This window comes from Tachyglossus aculeatus, chromosome 8, assembly GCF_015852505.1.
Source record: "Tachyglossus aculeatus isolate mTacAcu1 chromosome 8, mTacAcu1.pri, whole genome shotgun sequence".
NCBI lineage: Eukaryota > Metazoa > Chordata > Mammalia > Monotremata > Tachyglossidae > Tachyglossus > Tachyglossus aculeatus.
In genome coordinates this window covers 3,814,173-3,829,067 of record NC_052073.1, presented here as the reverse complement: position 1 = coordinate 3,829,067, position 14,895 = coordinate 3,814,173, and the positions used below count along the sequence as shown (strand labels likewise).

General features: G+C 49.7%; 1 protein-coding gene across 2 annotated transcripts in view; it reads right to left on the bottom strand.

The window, feature by feature from the left end:
• Positions 1 to 14,895, bottom strand: part of ALDH1A2 (aldehyde dehydrogenase 1 family member A2) — a 72,727-nt gene that overhangs the window by 18,418 nt on the left and 39,414 nt on the right. For both annotated transcript variants that reach the window (XM_038750155.1, XM_038750156.1), the window contains exons 5-6: positions 9,532 to 9,593; positions 1,426 to 1,554 (exon numbers count right to left, since the gene is read on the bottom strand). In XM_038750155.1, coding sequence (XP_038606083.1) covers positions 1,426 to 1,554; positions 9,532 to 9,593 — 191 coding nt within the window. The remainder of the gene's footprint in view (positions 1 to 1,425; positions 1,555 to 9,531; positions 9,594 to 14,895) is intronic.

Below are 14,895 nucleotides of genomic sequence, written 5' to 3'. Positions count from 1 at the left end.
ATGATGATATGTATATATGTTTGTACATATTTATTATTCTATTTATTCATTTATTTATTTTACCTGTACATATCTATCCTATTTATTTTATTTTGTTGGTATGTTTGGTTTTGTTCTCTGTCTCCCCCTTTTAGACTGTGAGCCCACTGCTGGGTAGGGACTGTCTCTATGTGTTGCCAATTTGTACTTCCCAAGCGCTTAGTCCAGTGCTCTGCACATAGTAAGCGCTCAATAAATACGATTGATGATGATGATGATGATATGTATATATGTTTGTACATATTTATTACTCTATTTATTCATTTATTTATTTTACTTGTACATAGCTATCCTATTTATTTTATTTTGTTAGTATGTTTGGTTTTGTTGTCTGTCTCCCCCTTCTAGACTGTGAGCCCACTGTTGGGTAGGGACTGTCTCTATGTGTTGCCACTTTGTACTTCCCAAGCGCTTAGTACAGTGCTCTGCACATAGTAAGCGCTCAATAAATACGATTGATGATGATCACTGCCCGGACACGCCCATGGCCACACCCCTGACCACTCCCCAGACACGGCCATGGCAGCTCCCGTGACCACACCCCTGCCAACGCCCCTGGACACACACGGACACGCCTATGGCAACGCCCATCATCGTCATCAATCGTATTTATTGAGCGCTTACTATGTGCAGGGCACTGTACTAAGCGCTTGGGAAGTACAAGCTGGCAACAGCTAGAGACAGTCCCTACCCAACAGTGGGCTCACAGTCTAAAAGGGGGAGACAGAGAACAAAACCAAACATTACTAACAAAATAAAATAAATAGAATAGATATGTACAAGTAAAATAAATAAATAATAAATAGAGTCATAAATATGTACAAACATATACACATATATACAGGTGGCACCCAGGACATGCCCGTGGCGTTGGGTAGGGCCTGTCTCTATATCAATCAATCAATCAATCGTATTTATTGAGCGCATAATGTGTGCAGAGCACTGGACTAAGCGCTTGGGAAGTACAAATTGGCAACATCTAGAGACAGTCCCTACCCAACAGGGGGCTCACAGTCTAAAAGATTGATTGATTGATGATGATGATGATGATGATTAATAAATACGATTGAATGAATGAGTGAATGAATGAACTCTCGTGACCACGCCCCCTGACAACGCCCATGGCAACGCCCGCGACCACGCCCCTCGAGGCCCGAGGGCGGCTCGGCCCCGCCCCCTAGGGGCGGGACGGAGGCGCGTCAGCCCCTCCAGCCACGCCCCCTACCGTGGACACGCCCCCTTTGCGGTTGAGCCACGCCCCCTTTGCGGTCGCGCCGCGCCCCGCTTTGCGGTGAGGCCGCGCCCCCTTTCGGTCTCGCCACGCCCCCTTTGCGGTGAGGCCACGCCCCCTTGCGGTCGCGCCCCGCCCCGCCGGCGGCGGCTGACCTCTCGGACGAGCGCCCCCATGTGGAGGGCGCTGAGCGGCGTCTGCTCCGCGGGCTTGATGACCACGGTGTTCCCGCAGCACAGCGCCGGGGCGATCTTCCAGGCGAACATCAGCAGCGGGAAGTTCCACTGCCGGGACAGAAATCCCAACTCCTGGGGGGCTCCCCCGACGGACCCCACGCCCCCAGACCCGCCCACCCCCTCCCTACGTCGTCAATCAATCAATCAATCAGTCAATCAATCGTATTTATTGAGCTTTTTGACTGTGAGCCCACTGTTGGGTAGGGACTGTCTCTACATGTTGCCAATTTGTAACACTTATGTGCTCTGCATATAGTAAGCGCTCAATAAATACGATTGATGATGATGATTGAACGCTTACTGTGTGCAGAGCACTGGACTAAGCACTTGGGCAGTCCAAGTTGGCAACATCTAGAGACAGCCCCTACCCAACAGTGGGCTCACAGTCTAGAAGGGGGAGACAGACAACAAAACCAAACATGCTAATCAATCAATCGTATTTATTGAGCGCTTACTGTGTGCAGGGCACTGGACTAAGCGCTTGGGAAGTCCAAGTTGGCAATATATAGAGACAGCCCCTACCCAACAGTGGGTTCACAGTCTAGAAGGGGGAGACAGACAACAAAACCAAACATGTTAATCAATCAATCGTATTTATTGAGCGCTTACTGTGTGCAGAGCACTGGACTAAGCGCTTGGGAAGTACAAGTTGGCAACATATAGAGCCCACTGTGAACCCACTGTTGGGTAGGGACTGTCTCTATATGTTGCCAACTTGGACTTCCCAAGCGCTTAGTACGGTGCTCTGCACACAGTAAGCGCTCAATAAATACGATTGATGATGATGATATAGAGACGGTCCCTACCCAACAGTGGGCTCACAGTCTAGAAGGGGGAGACGGAGAACAAAACCAAACATACTAACAAAATAAAATACAATAGAATAGATCCGTACAAGTAAAATAAATAAATAAATAGAGTAATAAATATGTGCAAACATATATACAGGTGCTGTGGGGAAGGGAAGGAGGTAAGATGGGGGGGATGGAGAGGGTGACGAGGGGGAGAGGAAGGAAGGGGCTCAGTGTGGGAAGGCCTCCTGGAGGAGGTGAGCTCTCAGTAGGGCCCTGAAGGGAGGAAGAGAGCTAGCTTGGTGGATGGGCAGAGGGAGACCATTCCAGGCCAGGGGGATGACGTGGGCCTGTTTATAATAATAATAATAATAAATCATAATGGTATTTGTTAAGCGCTGACTATGTGCAAAGCACTGTTCTAACCGCTGGGGAGGTTACAAGGTGATCAGGCTGTCCCCATGGGGGGGCTCACAGTCTTCATCCCCATTTTACAGATGAGGGAACTGAGGCACAGAGAAGTGAAGTGTTTGTACATATTTATTCCTCTATTTATTTTACTTGGACATATCTACTCTATTTTATTTTGTTAGTATGTTTGGTTTTGTTCTCTGTCTCCCCCTTCTAGACTGTGAGCCCACTGTTGGGTAGGGACTGTCTCTATATGTTGCCAACTTGTACTTCCCAAGCGCTTAGTACAGTGCTCTGCACACAGTAAGCGCTCAATAGATACGATTGAATGAATGAATGAATGAATGAAGTGACTTGCCCTAAGTCACATAGCTGACAGTTGGCGGAGCCGGCATTTGAACCCATGACCTCTGACTCCAAAGCCTGTGCTCTTTCTACTGAGCCACGCTGCTTCTCCAATTGTTTATAATAACAAAAATTATAACGATGGTATTTGTTAGGTGCTTACTATGGGCCAAGCACTGAGGGAGTACAAGGTCATCAGGTTGTCCCACGTGGGGCTCACAGCCTTCATCCCCATTTGACAGAGGAGGGAACTGAGGCCCAGAGAAGTCAAGCAACGTGTGATGATGGCATTTATTAAGCGCTTACTACGTGCAAAGCACTGTTCTAAACGCTGGGGAGGATACAAGGTGATCAGGTTGTCCCATGTGGGGCTCACAATCTTAATCCCCATTTTACAGATGAGGTAACTGAGGCACAGAGAAGTTAAGTGACTTGTCCAAAGGCACACAGCTGACAAGTGGCAGAGCCGGGATTAAAACCCATGACCTCTGACTCCAAATCAATCAATCAATCAATCGTATTTATTGAGCACTTACTGTGTGCAGAGCACTGTACTAAGCGCTTGGGCAGTACAAGTTGGCAACATCTAGAGACGGTCCTTACCCAACAGCGGGCTCACAGTCTAAAAGGGGGAGACAGAGAACAAAACCAAAAACATACTAACAAAATAAAATAGACTAGATATGTGCAAGTAAAATAAATAAATAAATAGGGTAATAACTATGTACGAAAGCGCGTGCTCTTTCCACTGAGCCATGCTGCTTCAGCGCTTAGGACAGTGCTTGGCACATAGTAAGCGCTTAACAAATACCATTATTATTATTATTAATGATGATGATGATGATGCTGGCATTTGTTAAGCGCTTACTATGTGCAAAGCACTGTTCTAAGCGCTGGGGAGGTTACAAAGTGATTAGGTTGTCCCATGTGGGGCTCACAGTCTTCATCCCCATTTTCCAGATGAGGGAACTGAGGCCCAGAGAAGTGAAGTGACTTGCCCAGAGTCACACAGCTGACAGGTGGCTGAGCCGGGATTTGAACCCATGACTTCTGACTCCCAAGCCCGGGCTCCTTCCATTAAGCCACGCTGCTTCTCATTGTTAAGCGCTTACTATGTGCCAAGCACTGCTCTCAGCGCTGGAGGAGATACAAGGTGATCAGGTTGTCCCCCGTGGGGCTGACAGTCTTCATCCCCATTTGACAGCGGAGATCACTGAGGCCCAGAAAAGTGAAGCGACTTGCCCAAGCTGACAAGGGGCAGAGGCAGGATCTGAACCCAGGACCTCTGACTCCCAAGCCCATCTCGTTCCACTAGGCCACGCTGCTTCCCTAACAACTTCCCTTTGACATCATAAACCCCTTCCCCGTCTCCATTGTTTCTAATAAATGCACTGATAAATTCAGGGCTACCAAATAGTCAGGGTGATATTTGTGGCATTTGTTAAGCACTTACTAGCTACACTGTACTAAGCGCTACCGTGGAAACAAGCAAATCGGGTTGTACACAGTCCCTGGACTGTCAGGCAACTGGGCTCAAGGTCTCGATCTCCACTTTTGCAAATGAGGGATCTAAAGCACAGAGAGGTGGAGTGATTCGCTGAAGGCCGCACAGCAGACAAGTGGTAGAGCCAGGATTATTAATAATAATAATGATAGCATTTATTAAGCACTTACTCTGTGCAAAGCACTGTTCTATTAATAATAATCATGGTATTTGTTAAGCGCTTACTATGTGCCAGGCACAGTTCTAAGCACTGGGGGGGATACAAGATAATTGGGTTGGACACAGTCCCTGTCCCACATAGGGCTCGCAGTCTTCACCCCCATTTTACAGATGAGGAAACAGAGGCACAGAGAAGTGACTTGCTCAAGGTCACACAATGGACAAGTGGCGGAGTCAGAATTAGAACCCATGTCCTTCTGACTCCCAGGCCAATGGTCTATCCACTACATCACAAGGAACTTCCACTCTGTTTTATTTTGTTAGTATGTTTGGTTTTGTTCTCTGTCTTCCCCTTCTAGACTGTGAGCCCACTGTTGGGTAGAGAACAGTTCCCTCAGAGAAATGGTTTGTATGTGCCCCAGCGCTTAGTACAGTGGTTGTCACATAATAAGCGCTTAACAAATATCAGAATTATTATTGTTATTATTATCATCATTATTGTTGTTATTATGATTGCTAATATAACCCTGTTTTCACAGCCCAGTGAGACCCAAGAGATTAAAAAAGTGTGACAGTGAAGTGAAAAAGTCTCTGTGTGTGGAGGGAGTGTGTGAGCTTTTGTGTGATGGGTGTGTAATGTGTAGATATAAACACATACATGACTATAGGAGGGGTTTGGGTGTGTAGGTTGTGTGGTGTAGGAGGTGTGCTGTATGTCTAGTGGGTGTCTATTGTGCTGTGGGTGTCTTGTGTACAGTGGTATGGAAGTGTGTGATGCAGAAGGTATTTTGTGTATGAGTGCAGTGAGTGTGTTGTGCAGAGGTCATGTTGTGTGTTCTAGGTAAGGGAGTGTGCGTGGTGTGGTGAACCGTCTGTAGGTAAATAGGGTGTTTGTGTATTGTATTGTTGTGTATTGGGTTTAGTGTGTTTATATGGTGTGTGTGTCTGTGTGCGTCTGCGTATTTCTGCCAGGAGGAGTTGAAGCGGAGTTTGGTTCTTATTTAAGAGTATTTCTATGGTCGACAAATTCGAACCCATGGCCCTGTCCCATCCCTGTTGCTGCCCCTGCCCCCGCCGGGGTCGTCACGGGTAATTTCATTAAGAGAGAAAACAGAGAGCCCGGTGATCCCGAGGACTGGTTCCCAACCCAGGCATCTCGTTTTCCAGCCTCCCTGCCCTCCCTCCTTGCAGGCCCCGGCCGGCCGGCCGGCCAGCAAAAATATACAACTGTCCTGCCGTCACCCAACACCCAATCGCTTTTCCGGCGCTTGTTTATCTGCTCCGGAGTCCCGGGGTCTCCACTCCCATGGGACCCGCCCGGAGTTAAGGGCTTCCTGAATCTGGGCCGCCGGGCCGCTCCGATAATAATAATAATAATAATAATGGCATTTATTAAGCGCTTACTATGTGCAAAGCACTGTTCTAACTGCTGGGGAGGTTACAAGGTGATCAGGTTGCCCCATGGGACAGTCTTCATCCCATTTTACAGATGAGGTAACTGAAGCGCAGAGAAGCTAAGTGACTTGCCCAGAGTCACACAGCTGACAGCTGGCAGGGCTGGGATTTGAACCCCGATCTCTGACTCCAAAGCCCGGGCTCTTTCCACTGAGCCACGCTGCTTCTCCAATGGTCAGCGGGCCTGTGGGGAGGGTCTGGCCCAGGAGAAGGACTTGGGTTCTGATCCAGGCTCCGCCACTTTCATTCCATCATCCAATTGTATTTATAAAAGTAATAATGGTATTTGTTACTAGGCACTGTACTAAGCGCTGGGGTGGGATACAAAGCCAATCAGGTTGGACAGAGCCCCTGTCCCACAAGGGGTTCACAGTCTCCATCCCCATTTTACAGATGAAGCAACTGAGGCCCAAAAGAAGCGAAGTGACTTGCCCAAGGTCACACAGTGGACAAGTGGTGGAGCTGGGATTAGAACCCATGACCTTCTGATTCCCAGGCCTGTGCTCTATTCACTATGCCGTGCTCCCAGACTGAGCCCCTTCCTTCCTCTCCCCCTCTCCATCCACCCCATCTTACCTCCTTCCCTTCCCCACAACACCTGTATATATGTATATATGTTTTATACTTATTTATTACTCTATTTATTTATTTATTTTACTTGTCCATATCTATTCTATTTATTTTATTTTGTTAGTATGTTTGGTTTTGTTCTCTGTCTCCCCCTTGTAGACTGTGAGCCCACTGCTGGGTAGGGACCGTCTCTAGATGTTGCCAACTTGTACTTCCCAAGCGCTTAGTACAGTGCTCTGCACACAGTAAGCGCTCAATAAATACGATTGATGATGATGATGATGATTGAGCACTTACTGTGGGCAAAGCACTGTACTAACCTCTTGGGAGACTACAACATAACAGTGAGGCCCTCCCAGACTGAACTCCCCTTTTCCTCTGCTCCTCCTCCCCTCCCCATCACCCCAACTCCCTCCCTCGTCTCTACCCCCCTCCCTGCCCCATAGCACTTGTGTATATATGTCCATATTTATTATTCTATGTCTTTTATTAATGATGTGTACATATCTATAATTCTATTTATAAAAATAATAATAACGGCATTTATTAAGCGCTTACTATGTACAAAGCACTGTTCTAAGCGCTGGGGAGGTTACAAGGTGATCAGGTTGTCCCACGGGGGGGCTCACAGTCTTAATCCCCATTTTACAGATGAGGTCACTGAGGCACAGAGAAGTTAAGTGACTTGCCCAAAGTCACACAGCTGACAATTGCCAGAGCCGGGATTTGAACCCATGACCTCTGACTCCAAAGCCCGCGCTCTTTCCACTGAGCCACGCTGCTTTATATTGATGCTATTGATGCCTGTCTACTTGTTTTCTTTTGTTGTCTGTCTCTCGCCCTTCTAGACTGTGAGCCCGTTGTTGGATAGGGATTGTCTCTATCTGTTGCTGAATTGTACTTTCCAAGCACTTAGTACAGTGCTCTGCACACAGTAAGCAGTCGATAAATACGATTGAATGGATGGATGAATAAATATATGGGCAAATCACTTCACTTCTCCATGCTTCAGTTACATCATCTGCTGAATGGGGATTAAGACTGGGAGCCCCTTGTGGGACAGGGACTGTGCCAAACTAATCAGCTCGAATCTACACCAGCGCTTAGTAAAGTTCCTGGCACGTAGTATGTGCTTAACAAATACTATTAAAAAAAACCAAGCCCACCTGGAGCTGGAGGTGGAAGAGGATGACACAGGTTGGCAAGGGGTTCATTCATTTATTCATTCATTCAATCGTATTTATTGAGCGCTTACTGTGTGCAGAGCACTGTACTAAGCGCTTGGGAAGTACAAGTTGGCATTTATTCATCCTCAAAGCCTCAGTTGGGACACTCCTACATCTATTTCTGGCTGAATTTGCTCCCGGGGACCCAGCCAGGGGCTCGCCCAGATCCCAGGGAGACAACAGGGGAAAAAGCACGAGTTCGACAGCCAGGGGCCCTGGATTCCAATCTCCTGGGGCCTTCTCTGTGACCGTGGGCAAATCACACGGTAAGCGCTCAATAAATACAATTGATGATGATCCCCTAACCTCTCCGGCTCTTGATTTCTTCATGGGTAAAATGGAGAGAAAAACACTTGCCTCTCTTGGCTCAGAGGAATGTTGCAAGGTTAAAATGGGGAAAGTGAGGGGTAAGTGCTTTCTCCTGGAGTTATCACTGGTATTATTAATAATAATAATTAGCGACTCCTTTCTCCTGAGCTCTCAAGCTAGATAAGGCAAGAATAGTTGGTGGCTTGCCAGGAGAAAATCAAAGTTTGGTGATTTTCCCTGGCCCTTCCCAGGACGGAGATCCTCAGAACCTATTTGTTGGATCTGTGTAAAGACAAACTAGAGGGGCAGGGAGTGGTACAGAAGACATTATGGTGTGGGCAGGGAATGTGTCTTTTTATTGTTGTATTGCACTCTCCCAAGCACTTATTACAGTGCCCTGCACACAATAAGAGCTCAATAAATATGACTGAACGAATGAATGGGTGAATGTTGCAGCCCAAACTCTCCCCCCAACCCCCAGCTCATCTGGAGCAGGGAGGGTCCTCACCTCTGCTGGTTCTGGTGTAAAGAATTAGTCGGGGCTTGTGTGAGGGATTTGGGGGAGGGGGCAGCGAGAGGAGTATGGATGGGTTACAATTCCAAACGCTATCCATCGTGTGGAAAGACACAGGACAGTAGTAATGAACAAAGCATTGCTTTTCCATTGGGAGAAGGGCAGGGGGGTGTCAGGGTGCAGTCCACGGGGAATCTTTGGCTTCCACCCTTGGCTCCCACCCTGAGACCCTCCTGATCTCAGTCTTGCTCATGAAAACCGCTGATCAATAAGGAGCATGGCAAAATGAAAAGAATACAGCACTGGGTCAGAGACCAGAATTTCAGCCCTAGCTCTGCCTCCTGGTCTGCTATGAGCCAGTCACCTAACCTCTCTGAGTCTCAGTTTCTTCACCGGTGAAACGGGGACAAGATTCCAGCTCTTCATTCCTCTTCAACTGTAAGCCTTGGGTGGGACAGGCTCACTAACCTGTGTCTACTAACTCAGTTGTATTGTACCCTCCCGAGTGCTTAGTCCAATGCTCTGCGTGCAGTAAGCGCTCAATAAATACGATTGGTTGATTGATTGATCGACAGGGACTGGGTCCAATCCAATTATCTTGGATCTAACCGGGGGCTTAGAGCAGGGCTTGGCACCCAGTAAGCGCTTACCAAATCCCATCGTTATTAGTTTGGGCACCAAGGCCTGAGCTTGGGCCTGCGAAAGAGGGAGGTTTGAGGGGCGGGGAGAAGATGTACTCACCGGGATAATCTGTCCGCACACGCCGACGGGTTCGTGCCGCGTGAAGGTAAAGTAGTCCCCATCTGAAATGGAAGAGCATGGGAAGGAGGGGAAGAGGTCAGCTGGCAAAATCGATCCAGGTTGCGGTGGTGGGGTGGCAGAGGGGGGAGGTGCCAGTCACTGAGGCGCCAACTAGATGGTAAGAAGGGGTGGGGAAGACAGTCCAGGGGAAGCTTGGAGGCTTTTGGCGGACACCCTGGGGGGAGCCAAAAGATGACCCTGTTGGTCTCCTACTTCTGGTCCTCAGAGCCTAATGGGGGCCCAAAGGGGAAATGAACTCTGCTTTTTCTCCCCCTAAGGCTGTGCCCACACTCACAAATTATCCAGGGGATGGGGGCCTTCAAACTTCAAACTTGGGAGGGCAGGTTTTGGGGGACTTGAAATATCCTGGTAATTAAGGCCAAAGGCAACCTCGGGCATCCAAAGCAGCATGGCTCAGTGGAAAGAGCGCGGGCTTTGGAGTCAGAGGTCATGGGTTCAAATCCCGGCTCTGCCACTTAGCTGTGTGACTTTGGGAAAGTCACTGCCACTTCTCTGGGCCTCAGTTACCTCATCTGTAAAATGGGGATGAAGACTGTGAGCCCCCCGTGGGACAAGCCGATCACCTTGTAACCTCCCCAGTGCTTAGAACAGTGCTTTGCACATAGTAAGTGCTTAATAAATGCCGTTATTATTATTATTATCATTCGGAGGTGCGGACCATTGTCTGTAACCGAGGCCCCAGCTGGTGTGATCTCAGAGGCAGTATCTGCCCAACAAAAAGTATTTGGGGAACTGAGGTAAGGAAATGAATTATTCAAGCCCCAAACACCCAGAACTGATTTCAGACACACGACCAGGTAAAATACGCCACTCCCTTCCATTCCTTATGACCTCAATACAGGATATCGTACGTGTTTTGCTGAGCAAGCAGCATAATGTAATGACCTAGGAGTTCATCCAAATTCCTTCCGCCACCAAAGCCTCCAAGTCTGTCCAGGGGTGACCCCCCCCCCCTCCCGCAAACTCCCCTACTGGCTCCAGAGCCTGTGTGATACCCTCAGCCGGGAGCCACTTCTGACTGGGAAGGAGGGAGAAGGGATGTTATTAAATTTTCAACCTCCTGGGCCCTGTGGCCACCCCACCAACTAAGCACCCTGAAGCGCCTGCCTCACCTGCTGATCGCCTCTTGTTTGGATTGTTTGGACCAGAACGTGCAGCCCAAACCTACTGGGGAATCCCCCCATCAAAGCCGAAGGCAGGGCGCTCTTCACGCGTATCTCCGCCGACCGACACTCCATCTTTGTGAGGACGACGAGAGCGCCTCTGGGTAGCACAAGGGTCCATGCATCGGGGGGCAATTTTCCAGCAGCCTCTTTGTCCACCCAATGATAAGGGGACAGGTGATGGGTATTTTGGGTCACAGTTCACCCTGGCTGAATATGCCAAGTAGGCCTAGTGGAGACAAGGGAGCCAGGCCGCAGTAGGGCTTCCTCAAGTGAGCTTCCTGATTTGCCAGGCAGTGCTCATGATTGACAGCTGGCATCTAGGAGTATTACAGCCCCGATCTGTGCTCCCCCTCGCACTCTGCCCGCCTCAAAGACCAGCAACAGCAGTGGGTGAGGCCCGGAGAAGCCTGAGCTATCCTGCCAGTCGGAGAGACGGGAGCGGGGGTCAGGATTCCTGGGCCTGGCCCAGAGGTGTCTCCTCAGCCCAAACACCAGGGGTTTGAGGGTGAAATCCGGGACAGAATGTATTCCTGATTCCTCTGGGAGCTGCGCCAGTTCCAGAGGGGCAGGGGAGGTGGTTCACAAAGCCAGGCCAGCATTCCAGATCACTCAAGGGGCTTTAAAAACCAATTCGTCAGCTGACGGAGGAAGCGGTTGGCATCCGGGGTGAGGACTTCCTGTGGTGATTCAGCCCAGGGGGGCTGGACCCCCCTCAATGGAGGCTGATGGAGCAGAGCAGGGTTGGAATGGCACTGTGTGCTCCCTACTATATGTGCCTGCCCATCGATGCGCCCTGGTCGAAACTGGAGAATGCCGCCAGGCCTGAATTCTGAGCCTGCTTGGAACCACTGGGCATGTGGGTCCCTACTGCCAGCGTTGTCCTCACTGCCCCGCTGTTTGGGTGAGATGGAATTGGGGCGAGCAGCAGGGTAGAAGACTGGGGTTCCGAAAGGACTCTGGGGATTTGGGGGAGGCCACGATCACAGGAAATCGAAGGGCTTGTCTGGAAGCTGGGCTAGCGGGCTAGTAGGGGCTGGGGCCGGACTGCATTCTTGCCTCCCTGGTTGGTGCCCAGGTGGGGCCGGGGCAGAGGCTTAGAAGCAGCGTGGCTCAGTGGAAAGAGCCCGGGCTTTGGAGTCAGAGGTCATGGGTTCAAATCCCGGCTCCGCCACTTGTCAGCTGTGCGACTTTGGGCAAGTCACTTCACTTCTCTGGGCTCCAGTTCCCTCATCTGTAAAATGGGGATGAAGACTGTGAGCCCCCCGTGGGACAACCTGATCACCTTGTATCCTCCCCAGTGGTTAGAACAGTGCTTTGCACATAGTAAGCGCTTAATAAATGCCATCATATTATTATTATATTCTGAACTGGACGAGGAGTGACTTCGGAGACCCTGGGCCGGATTCTCTGGGCCGTCTGTTAGTCCTCGGGCTGTGCAGTGAACCCATCGAGCCGCCAGGGGGCCCCAGGGGGCCTGGTTCCCCAACAGGCAGACCCTGCCCTGGATTCGGATCCTGCGCAGACCCAATCAATCAATCAATTGTATTTATTGAGCGCTTACTGTGTGCAGAGCACTGTACTAAGCGCTTGGGAAGTACAAGTTGGCAACATATAGAGACAGTCCCTACCCAACAGTGGGCTCCAGACAGTTAGGGGGAGTCAGCTTGGACCCCCCCCCACAAATCCTGCTGAGGGAGCCCCACGTGTCCCTGGGCTCAGTGGCCAAGGGGCCTTGCTGTGTGAATCCAGGCAGAGTGGCACAAAAGCAGCCGGCCTCCATGGCATTCAATTTTCCTTTGGGTAGGCATGGTCTTGGAAGGGGAGACCAGGAATCTAGGGCTGGGTACCACCCCTCACCCTTCCCTAATTAGCACCCTCCTGCTGAAGCATGGTAACAGCCATATTGAGGGAGAACCTACTGGGAGTAACTCACTGTACCTGGCCCTAGGAGGGATCCCAGGAGAAATGGACAAGCCCCTGCCCTCAGGGAGCTTCAGTATAATGGGGGTGAGGGAGGAGGACTGGAAGCAAGAAATCCTAATACATACACTAATGCTGGAGGCCGTGGGGTGGGATGGACGTGGGGCAGTCAGTCAGGGAGGACTTCCTGGAGGAAGTCATCTTGAAGGAGGGGAAGGACATGTTCGGGGGAGTCGGTTTGCATTACGGAGCGGGGTGTGGGGAGAGGGGGTGTGGACGTTCACCTGAGGACGGGAGAGTCAAAAGGGGATGGGGGCTGAGATGGGAGTTGGTGTGAGCAGAGAGGAAGCGTCCAGCCCCCCGGCCACAAGATATGAAGGGAGAAAGCCGGCCCCTGCCCCAGTGCTTAGCCCAATGCTTTGTTCCAAATTTGAGCTCAGTAAATACCGAGTTAATAAGCACGTCATTAACATTTCTATTATTATTTCTATCTAGTTTTTATTGAGTCCTTACTATGTGCAGAGCCCTGTACTAAGCACTTGGGAGAGTACAAAACAGCAGAGTTGGTAGACAGGTTCACTGTCCACAATGCGTTTACAGTCTAGAGATTATTAGTACTACTAATACTATTTTTATTGAGGAGCGGTGTGGCCTAGTGGAAAGAGTATGAGCCTGGGACTGTGAGCCCACGGTTGGGTAGGGACTGTCTGTATATGTTGCCAACTTGTACTTCCCAAGCGCTTAGTACAGTGCTCTGCACACAGTAAGCGCTCAATAAATACAATTGATTGATTGATTGATTGATTGGGAGTCACCATGTCTGCTGGGGGACCTTGGGCAAGTAACTTCACTTCCTTGTGCCTCAGTTACCTCATCTGCCAAATGGGGATTAAGACTGCAAGCCCCATGTGGGACAGAGACTGTGTTCAACCCAATTTGCTTGTAATAATAATAATTATAATTATGGTATTTGATAGGTGCTTACTATGTGCCAGGCACTGTACTAAGCACTGGGGTGCACACAAGCAAATCAGATTGGCTACAGTCCCCGTCCCATATGGGGATCACAATCTCAATCCCCATTTTACAGATGAGGGAACTGAGCAGATAGAAGTAAAGTGACTTGTCCAGAGTCACACAGCAGACAAGTGGCAGAGACGGGATTAGAACCCATGACCTTCCGACTCCCAGGCCCACAGTCTATCCAATATGCCATGCTGCTTTCCATATAATCCTGGCTCCGCCACTTGTCAACTGTGTGACTTTGGGCAAGTCACTTAACTTCTCTGGGCCTCGGTTTCCTCCTCTGTAAAATGGGGATGAAGACTGTGAGCCCCACGTGGGACAACCTGATCACCTTGTATCCCCCCCAGCGCTTAGAACAGTGCTTCGCACATAGTAAGCACTTAACGAATGTCATTATTATTATTATTATTATTATTATTATATATCTACCCCAACGCTTAGTACAGTGCCTGGCACATAGTAAGAGCTTAACAAACACTACGATTATTATTATCATTTATTAATAATAATAATATTAGTAATTCTGAAGCCCTCTGCTTCAGAGTGCAGAGCCAAGAAGCAAGACAGGGCTGGGACTGCCCTCTGATATAGACTGCCCTAGAGAAGCAGCGTGGCTCAGTGGGGAAGAGCCCGGGCTTTGGAGTCAGAGGTCATGGGTTCGAATCCCGGCTCCACCACATGTCTGCTTTGTGACCTTGGGCAAGTCACTTCACTTCTCTGAGCCTCAGTTCCCTCTTCTGTAAAATGGGGATGAAGACTGCGAGCCCCACGTGGGACAACCTGATCACCTTGTATCCCCCCCAGCGCTTAGAATAGTGCTTTGCACATAATAAATGCTTAACAAATGCCATGATTATTATTATTATATTCCACTGGATCTGTCCCTTCAGCTCTGGCCATTCGGTCCCTGACCGGCTGGGCTCAGGCCCGGCCAGCGGGGCGTCCTGGGCCTCTGGGGCTGGCAGGGACTCGCCTGGCACCCAGACGGCCGGACTCCAGCCACCCCCTTAGACAGACTAACAAGCCCGCAGGAGGACGGGAGTCCCGTTAACCCCGCCGGGGCCCTCGCCACTGACACTGAGCAGGCAGCAATGAAAATTTTACAGCTGGAAGGAGAGACGGTAAAACCTCCCAGTAATGCAAACACTGGCCCTTTAGGACGGTGTAAAAA